The sequence below is a fragment of the Gigantopelta aegis genome, chromosome 15 (assembly GCF_016097555.1).
Source record: "Gigantopelta aegis isolate Gae_Host chromosome 15, Gae_host_genome, whole genome shotgun sequence".
Taxonomy (NCBI): Eukaryota; Metazoa; Mollusca; class Gastropoda; order Neomphalida; family Peltospiridae; genus Gigantopelta; species Gigantopelta aegis.
In genome coordinates, this window is record NC_054713.1 from 6309342 (window position 1) to 6322782 (window position 13441).

The following is a 13441-nucleotide window of genomic DNA, read 5'->3' on the forward strand; positions in this document are numbered from 1 at the left end:
GTGGTGATCTAATTTCGCGTAATTTGTAGACAGTGTGGTCAACGAATTTAAAGGGACAGTCCTGAGTTTACAGTCATTGTAAAATGTTTCCGACCAACAGAGCCTTTTCGATGACGTAACATACAAATTAAATACATTTTATTATTTAAACTGTCAGTGTCTGTATTTACAAGGTGTTTGTTGTTGTCCTAATGCTTATAGTAGCCCGAACCGGATTTTACCGCCCAAGAATTTCGTATGTACGAAAAAATATCGTATGTACGAAAAAATATATATCACGAATTAAGTAAACAAAATGAGTGCTACATACATTAGTATACGACCGCAAACACATTCGATATACAGACACTGGTATTCTAAACAAGAAAAATGTATTTAGTATGAAATATTAGTCGTCAACAACGCTCTGTTTTCACAAACATCTTACAATGGCTGCAAACTCAGGGCAGTCCCTTTAAAAAAACAATGGAAATAAAAGATATCTGTCCATATAATTCGAATTTATAATACGAATTTATGATACAATTTCGATCCACTAAATTAAGTATTTTATTTAGAAATGTGATATTAATGTAAAGAGAACAAGTTGAAATGAGTGGTAGCAACTGCAGTGCAATAAAATAGTTTACCTTTCTGACACCTCGGTCCGCTCGTTCCTGGGGGGCAGCGACACGCCCCTGTCATGTGATCACAGTCAGCCACGCCACAGTCACAGGCCTGCAGACAGTTGACTCCATATCTTCCTCTTACACATGCTATATCAACATACAAGTGTTATCAATATATTATAATATGCACCAAGACACATGTAATAACGTATTAAATATACACAGACAAATTAACTAAGCACCCTCATGAAATAATAAAGGACACAGATTTACCCTCTGGTAAAAATGCAACTTGTATTTTGTTTTATTTATCCCTCGAAATATCCCTTATGTCCAGTTATGAGGCCCCGTAGTGATTTTGTTTTTAACAAAACAAACGACCATTATAAATCAGTTTATTTTTATACCAATTCAGAATATTTAGACAAACGCCATAATGATGTCATTAAAGATGGCGGCCAGTTTGAATTCCGTAATGATTGAATTGAATAATAAAACTCTTATTTCTCGTCCAATATTCACACAAAAAGACGCTAAAATGGACATGAGACAGTAAAAGACTTTCCGTCCAGAGGATGTTCCGAGAGCCTGTGTTATTAATGCAATTACTATTGACTATTGGCAATGGTATTAATAAACTCAATTAGGCTATTATTTAGACTGGATTTTATTAGACACCCGTGGTAGGAACAACAGGTGGTGGTGGTTGGTGCTCAATGGTATTTGTGGTTTTTATCGTGCTTTCGCACTGTTTGATCAAATGAAGTTAGCACCAATCTTCTATTAAAGGTTTTCTTTTTCTTTCTTTTTTCGTAGGACATACATGTAACAAAAGTGTTTCAAAACTATATAATTGATCTTCGTGTTATATTTTAAAAAAACATTTTGTCTAAGTGTTAGCTGGGATACAATGACATAATTTGGATCAATTAACATCAGTGTTAACTCACATTTTTCACACCTGTCTCCGGTGAAGCCAACTTTACATTTACACTGTCCGGAATGGGGGTCGCACGTGGCGTCGTTGGTGCAGTCGCAGCGTTCCGTGCAGTACGAGCCGTGGGTGCCGGGCGGGCAGTCTGTAACATGGTACAGTATATTATTTAATTAAAGGAAAGGAATGTTTCTTGTTTCACGACACCTCAGCATGATTGTATTATCCTATAGCTATTTTGTATCTAACATACAATTTATTTGGTACTTGGTTTAGAAATCACAACAAAACCGTTTTTCATAACCACAATCATATGTCTGCATAAGGTAAAGTCGAAAGGCATTTTGGCCAAATTGTGATTGATGACAAAACCACAATACATGATAAAGGCACCATCTCTGCACAATACAGAGTCGAATGAGCATTTGACAAAATGGTGGTTGATTTCCTGAATATTTCATATTGAACTTGGAAGATTCTGTAAACCTATAAAACTAACTGAACAGAGGACTTGTTTTCTTTGTAATTCTCAAGCTGTGGAAGATGAACAACATTTTATTTTAGACTGCCCTATTTCTTATGTTGATAAGTTAAACTAATTTTTCGACTTCTCTACTCTAAATAGCAATTTACAAGTTATATTTATTATGTCATACCATAATGGTGACATTGAAATTTTAACCATGTATTAACATTTATTGACGGCTGTATTTCTAAACGTAAAGTGCTTGTTCCAGCTATCAGTGGGACATAATTTAATTATTTCCAAGTACTTTAAACATTTATTTTTATAATATACTTTATTCCTACAAATATAATACAAATTTTGATACTCCGTCTGGCATGTATATTAATATTGTTATTATTATTAGTTGTTATTGTTGTTATTGTTGTTGTATGTTTGTTTTTATCTATTTGCTGACACCAGCTTGTTTGCTAATATGCAATAAATTGAATTGAATTGAATCTGTCTAGTGCCTCTTTTATAGGAGGACAGCCATTTCAACCTTCTTACACTGTCATAAAAAGGACTTCTACTCCCAGACTATTTTTTACCAAATAAAAAATCGGAACAGGGCAAAGTGCACTGAAATATGTACAGCTGTGATGACATGACACTCATGAATAATTATCAAAAGTGATATACTATGGTTTCATTAAAATGTAAGCATCCACGTGTTGACCATATACCAAAGACATTTTTTTTTTATGCACGGCCAATTTTAAAATCCAAACAGAATTATTTTAAATTATTATCAGTCCACGAATGTTGAATATAACCTAACAGTCATGTTATTGCTCTTAACTGGCTCAGTAACAAGTCATGATTCAAAATCAAAATTAAGCATAATTTATACAAATTGTTTTACCTAAATCAGACATCTGTCCATAACTTAGTAGACTATCACCTACAAGTCATATTGGTGTACTGAACCTAACTTTGCCATTAATAGGTCCTAATGTCAAAGAAAGAAAGGAATGTTTTATTTAACGACGAACTCAACACATTTTATTTACGGTTATATGGCATCAGACATATGGTTACGGTCACACAGGTATTGAGAGAGAAAACCCATGGGCTACTCTTTTCGATTAGCAGCAAGGGTTCGTTTATATGCACGATCCCACAGATCACGTGGTGCACTAGCTGGAATGAGAAATAGCCCAATGGGCCCACCGATGGGGATCGATCCCAGACCGACCGCGCATCGAGCGAGCACTGTACCACTGGGCTACGTCCCGCCCCTCCTAATGTGAACGTCAAAATCAAATGTAAATTAGGATTACTTTATTTTATTTACCTAAATCACACATCTGCCCATAAAATCCTTCAGAACAGGTGCAGCATCCACTAACTGGGTCGCACGTGGCCTCATTGTGACACGTGCACGTGTGGTTACATCCGGGTCCGAATCTTCCCGCTGGGCATGGCACTGTACAGTTAGGTCCGTAGAATCCCAGGTCACAGCGACATTGACCCGATCGCGGGTCACACCAGCCGTGGTCGCAGTGACACTTCTCAATGCATTCGTCGCCATACCTGTTCTCCGGGCACACTGAAAACAGAACAGTTATTGAGTGAAAATGTTGATAAAATAAAAATTTTACAACATGGAGGAAATCATTATAATCTATTTTTCGTCAATATTTATTTGACTGGATCTAAATGCAAGCCATGTGCTTCAATAAAAAGGTCGTGTCTAAAAAAAAAACACAATAATAATATAATAATGAACAATCAACATGCGTTTTAAATTTTACATTAATTACTATTTTAGAAGCGTGTATAAACATTATTTTCTGTATACAGATATTATATTCAGTTAAGCAATTTGTTCTAAAACAGACCAAAACAGAACTAAAACACGTTAACCACAGAAATACTGCTGACATTTGCATTTTCATTATATTTTGTTGAAACTCAATATTGATTTTAAATGATCAAAACCAACAAATACAACATGACGAAAAAAAAGAAAGAAAACTTTGTTTTCTTTCACGACACATTTCTCGTTCCAGCCAGTGTACCACGACTGGTATATCAAAGGCCGTGGTATGTACTACCTTGTCTGTGGGGTGGTGCATATAAACGATCCCTTGCTGCTAAAAGAGTAGCCCGTGAAGTGGCGACAGCGGGATTCCTCTCTCAAGATCTGTGTGGTCCTTAACCATATGTCTGACGCCATATAACCGTAAATAAAATGTGTTGAGTGCGTCGTTAAATAAAACATTTCTTTTGTTTCACGACACCACTAGAGCACATTGATATATTAATCATCGGCTATTGGATGTCAAACACTTGGTAATTTTGACACAGTCTTAGAGAGGAAACCTGCAACATTATTTCCATCAGTAGCAAGGGATCGTTTATATACACCATCCCACAGACAGGAGAGCAGATACCACGCATGCCCTTTGATATACCGGTCGTGCATGGTGCACTGGCTGGGACGAGAAACAGCCCAATGGGTTCACCGACAGGGATCGATCCCAGACCGAACGCACATCAAGCGAGCCAACATAACGAAGATAATACTATCAGATTATTGTACAGAAGCGTACCTTCCTCACAAAATTCTCCCATGAAACCTGAAAGACATTTGCACTTCCCCGTTCTCTTGTTGCATCGAGCGTTGTTCTGACATCTGCACACTCCAGTGCAGTTTTCGCCATACCTATCCTCGGGACAGCGTTGAAAGCACGTGGTGCCAATGTATCCCAGAGGACAGGAGCAGGTTCCGGTGGAAATATCACAGACCCCTTCGTTCTCACACTCACAAACCTTCTCACAGTTAGGTCCATACCCTCCTTGTTCGCAACCTAAGATTAAGGGAAGCTAGTTTTATAAAATAATACGCTTAAAAAGTGAGACAGGAATATTTCTGTTATTTTTGTGGTGGTGTTGTTTTGTTCATTTAAATAGCGACATGCCATTTGTGTGAGAGTGTGTGAGTGAGCGAGTGATTGAATGAGTGAGTGAGGGAGACATAGTGAGAGAGAGCGATATTGTGTATATGTGTGAGAGCGAGAGAAAGAAAGTGGGAAAGACAAATACACGAGAGAGAGAGAGAGAGAGAGAGAGAGAGAGAGAGAGAGAGAGAGAGAGAGAGAGAGAGAGAGAGAAAGAGAGAGAGAGAGAGAGAGAGAGAGAGAGAGAGAGAGAGAGAGAGAGAGAGAGAGAGAGAGAGAGAGAGAGAGAGAGAGAGAGATGCATACTCCAGTCTTATTACTTTCTACCTAAAGTTTAAAACAACAATAACATACAATCAATCCTAATAATATCTGTAAAGCTATTAAAGGGACATTCCCGAGTTTGCTGCATTATAAGATGTTTCCGACTAATAAAATGTTTCTAGGATTAAACTTACATATTAAATATATGTTCTTGTTTAGAATATCAGTGTCTGTATATTCAATGTGTTTCTGGTCGTCTTAGTATTTGTAAGAAGCCCAAACTGGATTTTGTCTTCCAATAATTTAGTATGTACGAAAACATTTATTTTTGGAAATAAAATCAAATTTAACCTTGTACAAATATTAGAACGATCAGAATCACGTTTAACATAAAGACACTAATATTTTATGCAGAAAAATATATTTGATATGTAATTACAATCGTTAAAAAGTCTCTATTAGTCGATAACATCTTACAAATTGCAGCAAACTCAGGAATGGCCCTTTAACAGAACGTCTCTCAATAAAATTAAATATCAGGACCAAAGTTTGTTACAAATATAAATACAGCTATAAATATTAATATAGCTACTAGTAGTGCAACCAATGCATTCATTCTACTGTTAATTCCAATGCAGAAATGAATTGTCTGTTATGTTTGAGAAACAAAACCCATTCGTGACTATTATTGTAAGCTTATCTGTGTGTAACCCACACCTTTTAATTGTAATGTGTAGTCAGGTAAAGAGATACTATATTACAATTGTCTGTAGGTTAATAGCCTTTATTTCCTTTGTAGTAGGGGTTTTTTTTACGACATCAGCAATTGTGAATATGAATCATGATGCAGCATTTGATAATATGTAGATATTACAACACAACATCCGCATCTAAATGCACCATTCATTTTAATATGCTTTATATATATATATATATATATATATATATATATATATATATATATATATATATATATATGTATATAATTGGCAACTACATAGCTATATATATATACACACATCACTGGTGATTGTCACAACACATGTTAGAACCCTGAGAATATAGCCTGTCAAATGTCTGATTTAAAAATATCATCTGGCATCTCTTGTCACAACAGCATATCTACACACCATAACAAACAAGCATGAACCGGCCTCGGTGGTGTAGTGGTTAGGCCAATGGACATAAGGCTGGTAGGTACAGGGTCCGTATCCCGGTACTGGCTCCCACCCAGAGCAAGTTTTAACGAATCAATGACAGGACAGCAGATATCACAACCTTTGATATACCAATCTGGGACAAGAAATAGCCCAGTGGGCCCACCGACGGGGATCGATCGTAAACCGACAGAGCATCAGTCGAGCGCTTTATCACTGGTCCTCGTCTCGCTCTCCCAGTACAATGATTACTGAAAATCAGTTCCCCATTGGTTCTGATAATCACAGGGCAGGGAACCAAAAACGTGTTTCCCCATAAAATTGGAAATCCTAAAGCTTGCTGTTTACATGTTAAAACAATACAGGACAGTTAGGTGCACACATATGTTACAACAACATTTATTACAGTTAAGACAACAAAAACATACACTCGGTGCCAATACATACCAAAAACCCATGATGCTTTATGAACAAGAACACAATTTCAAAGTAGAATAATCATAAAAGTAATGGAGCATGCAATGATAATATAATATGAAAAATACAAAGTTTTGTGTGTGTGGTGTTTTCTTAATGTGTTTTTAAGCAGAACTTTTAAAGGGACTGACCCTAGTTGTTAAACACTACAGTATATGTTTCACTATTAGAGCCGTGGTTATGATCACTGAAATCAAACATTACGTATATTTTAGTCTTTACATTATCCATTTTCGTAGAGCCGAAATGTTTCTGGTCATCCTGGTGTTTGTAGTACCACAAATTGATTTTTTTTCTTCATATTTTTAAAAACGCACGTGCGTCTGAAAAGTAGCGGTTTATTGATTCGAGTTCTTGTCTATTTTTAAGGACGTTTCCTGTTTTAACGTCACAGACTCTTCTTTTACTCTATTGTAACTTTATCCAAATAAGTTACAGGTTTGTAAATTAACTAAACTTAGTGTCCATTTTTTACGTGTTAAAACTAGGGTCCGCGCCTTTAATATGTACTGAATGACCAAACAAACGCATCTATTAATTTACTTTTCATTTAAATTATTCAGTTTGAAACCCATTATTATTATTATTATTAGTAGTAGTAGTAGTAGTAGTAGTAGTAGTAGTAGTAGTAGTAGTATTATAAACTGCAAATCTTCAAATCTAAAATCAAATCTAGAAACAAATCTAGAAACAAAAATATGTAATTTAGATTATGGATAAAACATTCTTCTGGATATGTTTACACTTATAATCCGTCCCATCATTCTATGAAAATGTTTTTTGGGGGTGGTTTTTGGTAAATAATTTCAGTTAGGTTTCACGTAAGACGAAAAGCAAAAGTGTTTTGGAAATAGCATAAAAGTACTATTTTGTGTGTGCAATATACAAATCAGTTGGCTCAGAAATAAATAGCTTGTAGTACAATCCATAGTATGAAAAGGGGCGTTCTCGGTGGGACGGACTATAGAAACTATGATTTTACCTGCTTTTAGCTGTTTGATGCCAACTCGGTCCCTCATCAGTTTGCGGTACCAGCCTTTGCCCTTTCTACCTTTCCTACCCTTACGGTGATTTTTGCCCTTTATCCTGGCTGCATGCCGCAAGAGAGGATTTAAAGCACATTAGTAGAGACACTACGTATGGAAATCGCAGCTGATGTTTTAAAGGTACTTGGCCCTCTTTCACCAATGTATGGTATTTCTGGTTAAAACTTAGTTTCTGGCTTGGAATAGTACAGGTATATCAATTTCCCATATGTTCGTATAAACATTTAAATTTGAGTGAATAATAGACTACAAACTTTGTCTGACGCTCCTGAATCCAAAATATATATTTTTTTTAATTCGTCTAATTCAAATAAATGTTTATATTCGTGATTAATTCAAGTGTCCCGAAATGAATTAATGTACCTGATATGTCACACATCCCGATAATTCATAAGACATTAGAACAAGCAAGATGTATATGGTAAGCAAGAAACGTTATACAAGTTTCAACCAAAGGTGCCATACATTTGTTTTGTGCCCCATAAGATGCACGTAATATAACTGTCATTAAACGTTTAGTGCATCGTGCAATAAAAAAATGCTTCTATTTCAAAAAAAATTGGGTTAATGCTGGGGGGAGGGGGGGGGGGGGATCAAAAGAAGAAATTACTGTTCCAAGCTGACGTCAATCAATAAAAACGTAAACATAAGGACATGGATTTTCGAAAATTTAGTTAGTAACTAAACATTTTAAAATTAAAACCAAAAAGAGGTGTTTTGTTTCTAACAGTTTTGTTTGAATAGCTAAAACGGAATATGGATGATTTTATCCTGAAGAGTACCTTTTTCATCAGCTGCCATTTGTCAAAGTCAAAGCGAAATGCATCATACATACAGTAATTAATAACAACTATAAAGCAATAATACAATACTTGAAGTCTGTTGAAGTCAAACCAGCACCCAAGACGCGTTATGTTGCTAAATACAGCTAAACGCTGCTACAAGTAGAACGATGGTTCCTTAAAGGTACACTTTGACAGCATTTTAAAATAAGAAACAGAATAGCATTTTTTCTTCTGTAGAATTTTTGAATTTTGTTTAATGCGCCTAAAATAATTAATAATGTATGCCATTCATTTAGGATGAACATTATGAAAATACTTTTAAAATAATTAACAATACCTACTTGTCTTCAAAATATGTTTTTTTAGGAAAAAGGGTTTTAAAAGTATTTCAAATAAAGAATATTTTGTCAATCATTCAAAGATTGGTATAGCAGTAATGCTGTTGTTTGGCTTCAACTGAACTAATATAACTGTGATAAACAAGCATAAAGATGACATCAGTATCAAACAGTACATGTTCTAGATGACAATGGGCAATGCATGCTAATTAATATTCATGAACAATGTTCGTGTTAGGTTTACAAATAGGCTATCTTTACTATCAACCAAGCTCTGCTAAACACGTGAACTGTGCACTGTTATTCACACCTGACCGTGATGTTATATCTAATGATGGCTTCTATTGCAATTCACTACCATCAGTATATGTGTCAACCAAGCAAAACACACTAGAGCATGGTTACCATGCAAGCAAAGAAATGGCCGTTTGGTAAATGTAATCTAACATTCTAAACAGCTTATTAATACATAGTTGATCAAGCACATATGCCATTATGGTGTATATTATGATGCAGTTGAAACGATAATTTCACAAAATAATTAGTATCAAATCACCCAGCAATAACAACAAGCGAATTAGTAATTATTTAGTAAAATATTTGTTGTTATTGGGAATATTGTACTTTTTATTTAAACAACAAAAATGTTTGACAGAATCCCAGGCTTAAAAATTCAAGTCTCTCACATGTTAAAAACTTCGCCCTCTCAAACGTTTGAGAGAGAAGTGACTTCGATCTAGGATTTTGACCTTGTGTTAGGCCTGAATCACCCTTCCAAAAGTTCCCCCATAACCCTCACCCTCCTAACAAGCCAAAAACAAAACCCCCGACAAACAATATATTGTATCTTAAATTGAAATAAAAAATATATTCCTTTGTGGGTGTTTTTTATTATTTTAATTTAATTATTTAAACCAGTTTTCACATATATTTATTTATGTACAGTAATAAAAAGGAATGTTTTTATTAAGACCCCAACTAGACTTAAAAAATCAATATCCATTCACCAGCATTCTACATAGAGTTATTGCAAACAAAACATTTCCACTTTACCTGTGCTGCAGTTCTTTCCCTTTAGATCCGGGCCACACTGGCACTGTCCTGTCACGTGATGACAGATATAGCCAGGAGCGCACTCACATTTACCTCGGCAGTGTGGACCAAAGGTACCCAGGGAACACTCTACAAAAGGTAACATCACAATATCTAAATAGCCATAATACACTAAATATATACAATTATAACATATACAACCTGTGGTAGTAAAAGAATTGCGTGACATCTGTATAATCATAATATTAAAGTCGCAGAGCCTAAGTTTGGTTAATCATCAAACCTGTACACATTAGGATAGAGTTACACTAGTTTTAAACGAGTGTGACGTTGAAACGAAGAAATATCATTAAAAAGTAGACCAGAGCTCTTCTTCATAACCGTTACTTCTCAGAGGTACGTGCGTTTTTTAAATGTACAAAACATGCAGTTCGTGTTATTACAAGTATCAGGATAACCTGAAACATTTTGCATGTATGGACAGGATTATCTAAACTATAAAATGTAAGACGTTTCTGATTTCGATTATCAAAAATGGCTCTAATAGTGAAAAATACGCCATGGTGTTTAAAAAGTAGAGTCAGTCACTTTAATGAAAGTCTGTATTACCATAATGCAAAGCATACAAAATTATAAAATGCAAAACAGTCTTACTTTTCTCACAGCCTTGACCTTCATAACCAGGTGGACAAGAACATGCTCCAGTCACGTGGTAGCACGGTTCCTCCGCTTTGCACTCGCATTCATCCTGGCACTTGTTACCATACAAACCAGGAAGACAGGCTGTAACATAAATGATTGTGTTTGTGGTGTACATTTGGTAGGGTTTTTCCAGGATATTTGTAGAACTTTAGGTGGTATGTTGCAAAGCATGAACGTTATGTGGCATAACAGACTGTGTGTGCTCTTAATAAACATCGTTCCAAATGAGAATAAATCTCCAAACGTGTGTACCCTTTAAACACGATACAATTCCATTGTTTAATTTCAACACTGAACAATATATTTATTACTCTTAGTAAAATACGAAAGTCTATTAATCTACCCATGTGCAATACATTTGAGTAACAACAACATATACTAGTATAGTAGTAGATACATTTGAGTAACAACAACATATACCAGTATAGTAGTAGATACATTTGAGTAACAACAACATATACCAGTATAGTAGTAGATACATTTGAGTAACAACAACATATACCAGTATAGTAGTAGATACATTTGAGTAACAACAACATATACCAGTATAGTAGTAGATACATTTGAGTAACAACAACATATACCAGTATAGTAGTAGATACATTTGAGTAACAACAACATATACTAGTATAGTAGTAGAAAAGTTTGAAACACTTTCAAAATCGTATCTCTGCATAAGTCAGAATCAAAAGGATGTTTTAATAATACCACCATTGCTGCCTTGAGTCGTTGTCAGGTGTTTCGCTATTAGGACAACTGCCACTTCCAAGGACGATGCGTACTATTATAATTATGATAATTACATTTAAAAATTCCATTAATTTCAAATTGTATTTTGTTTTAGAAACATTAAGATGAACAGACATGCAAAAAAATTGAATAGATATAAAGATAGTCGTATACCAAGGACCTTTTTTCGTGGTGACCTAATTGTGGAATAATTCGAGAACTACTGTAGTCAACTAATTTAAGAACACGAGGGAAATATAATGCATGTATATGCAACGATGTTATGTGTTTGTTAGGAAAGCACAAAAACTGAAACCCACGAAAATAAAGGATTTCACAGTATACAAGTAAATTGTAAATTTAATAATAAAAATGACAGATTGGCCAATAACAATTGTTAAAATTATTATAAATCTGAGATCAAATCGAAACAAAGAAAAACCGCATTCCGATATCAAAATGATATTTCTGCACAAAGCTGTGTGGAAAGGTAAAGTCGTGATTGCTTCCATGATCCACTATCAGATGTTCGTTCTTAGAAGGACCGCCACTACTCTAGAAGATACGTAACAAGATGTTTCATCCCTCATGCATAGTCCGTAGGAGGACTGCCATTCCCGAGACTACCTTTAAAAACCTACACTCGCACAGACTACAGCTCAGTGGATATATACAGCTGTGATAGCATGCACTCATGGATCACTGTAAAAACAGTTATGATATCAGGCAATAATTAAATTGAAAATATTTGTGAATCATTGGTAATTTAAGTAGTCCAAATAGTCTTACGTTTGTGACAGTGTTTCCCTCTCCACCCTGGCGCACAGGTGCACTGCCCTGACTTCGCATCGCAGGTGGCGCCGTTCTGACATTCACAGCTCTCAGAGCAACCATCGCCATACAAGTGTGCAGGACATGCTACAATATATACGAATACGAATACAAATATGAATACGAATATGTTTATTTGGACTGCCGATTATTTATCAGCACATTTCACATTATTACATTGCATTATATTACCCCAAAAAGACATTTGTTTTGTTTAACGACACCAATAGAGCACATTGATTTATTAATCACCGACTATTGGATGTCAAACATTTGATCATTTTGACATATAGTCTCAGAGAGGAAACCTGCTAATATTTTTTTCCATTAGTAGATAGGGATCTTTTATATGCACCACCCACAGACAGGATATCACATACCACGGCCTTTGATGCATCAGTCGTGGTGCACTGGCTGGAGCGAAAAATTACATTACAATGCATATTATACATAAATACACATCTAGTTAATTAACATTAATGTTAAATGTTTACATAAAACTGAAATGATAAATGTCAAATTAAGTATGCATACTATTTTGTCTGACTATTTGAGCCTGAAATATAAACTTATCAGAGTTTAGCATTAATAAGCAGAATGTAAGTTCATCCTGAATGGCAATGTTTTGTGTATGGTTATTTTCAATGATTAAGTATTTTAAATATATGTTTCTTAATCCGTGAAATTTATTACAATATAGTAAAAAGTGCATTTCTGTATCCATCATATTTGGAATTTTGGGACAAAACATAGACAATTTTCTTACCACAATTAGTCCTACGCTTTACATCTGTCTATTTATACACTTTTCAGCGAACATATTTAAAACTATTTTTCAGTTCAAATATGTTTTAAATCATTTTCGGTTCAATTTCAGTATTTTGTACTCAATACAAGATAATGTTTAAAGTATTTGAATCAGCAAATTCTTTATTGTCGATCAGCCATTGTAAGTTATGCACAGGGACATATTGGGAGTTAACCAAACAGAACCATATATACATTTATTACATCAGGGGTATGTTTCATTAACACTGGTAAAATATTGGTTCGAATGTGGTAGATTATGTTTATATGTACATATTCAATTTTCAATTATTTATACA

General features: G+C 34.9%; 1 protein-coding gene and 1 long non-coding RNA gene across 11 annotated transcripts in view; one reads left to right on the plus strand and one right to left on the minus strand.

Moving 5' to 3' along the window:
• Positions 1 to 13441, plus strand: part of LOC121389918 — a 33397-nt gene that overhangs the window by 14407 nt on the left and 5549 nt on the right. The window contains exon 2 of one of the 2 annotated variants that reach the window (XR_005960119.1): positions 10085 to 10211. This is a non-coding gene — a long non-coding RNA (uncharacterized LOC121389918). The remainder of the gene's footprint in view (positions 1 to 10084; positions 10212 to 13441) is intronic. The other variant, XR_005960120.1, reaches the window with a different exon arrangement.
• The window catches only part of LOC121389916 (multiple epidermal growth factor-like domains protein 6), a 222743-nt gene that overhangs the window by 8057 nt on the left and 201245 nt on the right, over positions 1 to 13441 (minus strand). For 7 of the 9 annotated variants that reach the window (XM_041521583.1, XM_041521581.1, XM_041521579.1 and 4 more), the window contains 9 exons: positions 12294 to 12422; positions 10728 to 10856; positions 10074 to 10202; positions 7834 to 7941; positions 6822 to 6836; positions 4606 to 4863; positions 3345 to 3599; positions 1559 to 1687; positions 630 to 755 (listed from right to left, as the gene is read on the minus strand). In XM_041521583.1, the coding sequence (XP_041377517.1) occupies positions 630 to 755; positions 1559 to 1687; positions 3345 to 3599; positions 4606 to 4863; positions 6822 to 6836; positions 7834 to 7941; positions 10074 to 10202; positions 10728 to 10856; positions 12294 to 12422 (1278 nt within the window). The remainder of the gene's footprint in view (positions 1 to 629; positions 756 to 1558; positions 1688 to 3344; positions 3600 to 4605; positions 4864 to 6821; positions 6837 to 7833; positions 7942 to 10073; positions 10203 to 10727; positions 10857 to 12293; positions 12423 to 13441) is intronic. The other 2 variants (XM_041521577.1, XM_041521582.1) reach the window with 2 other exon arrangements.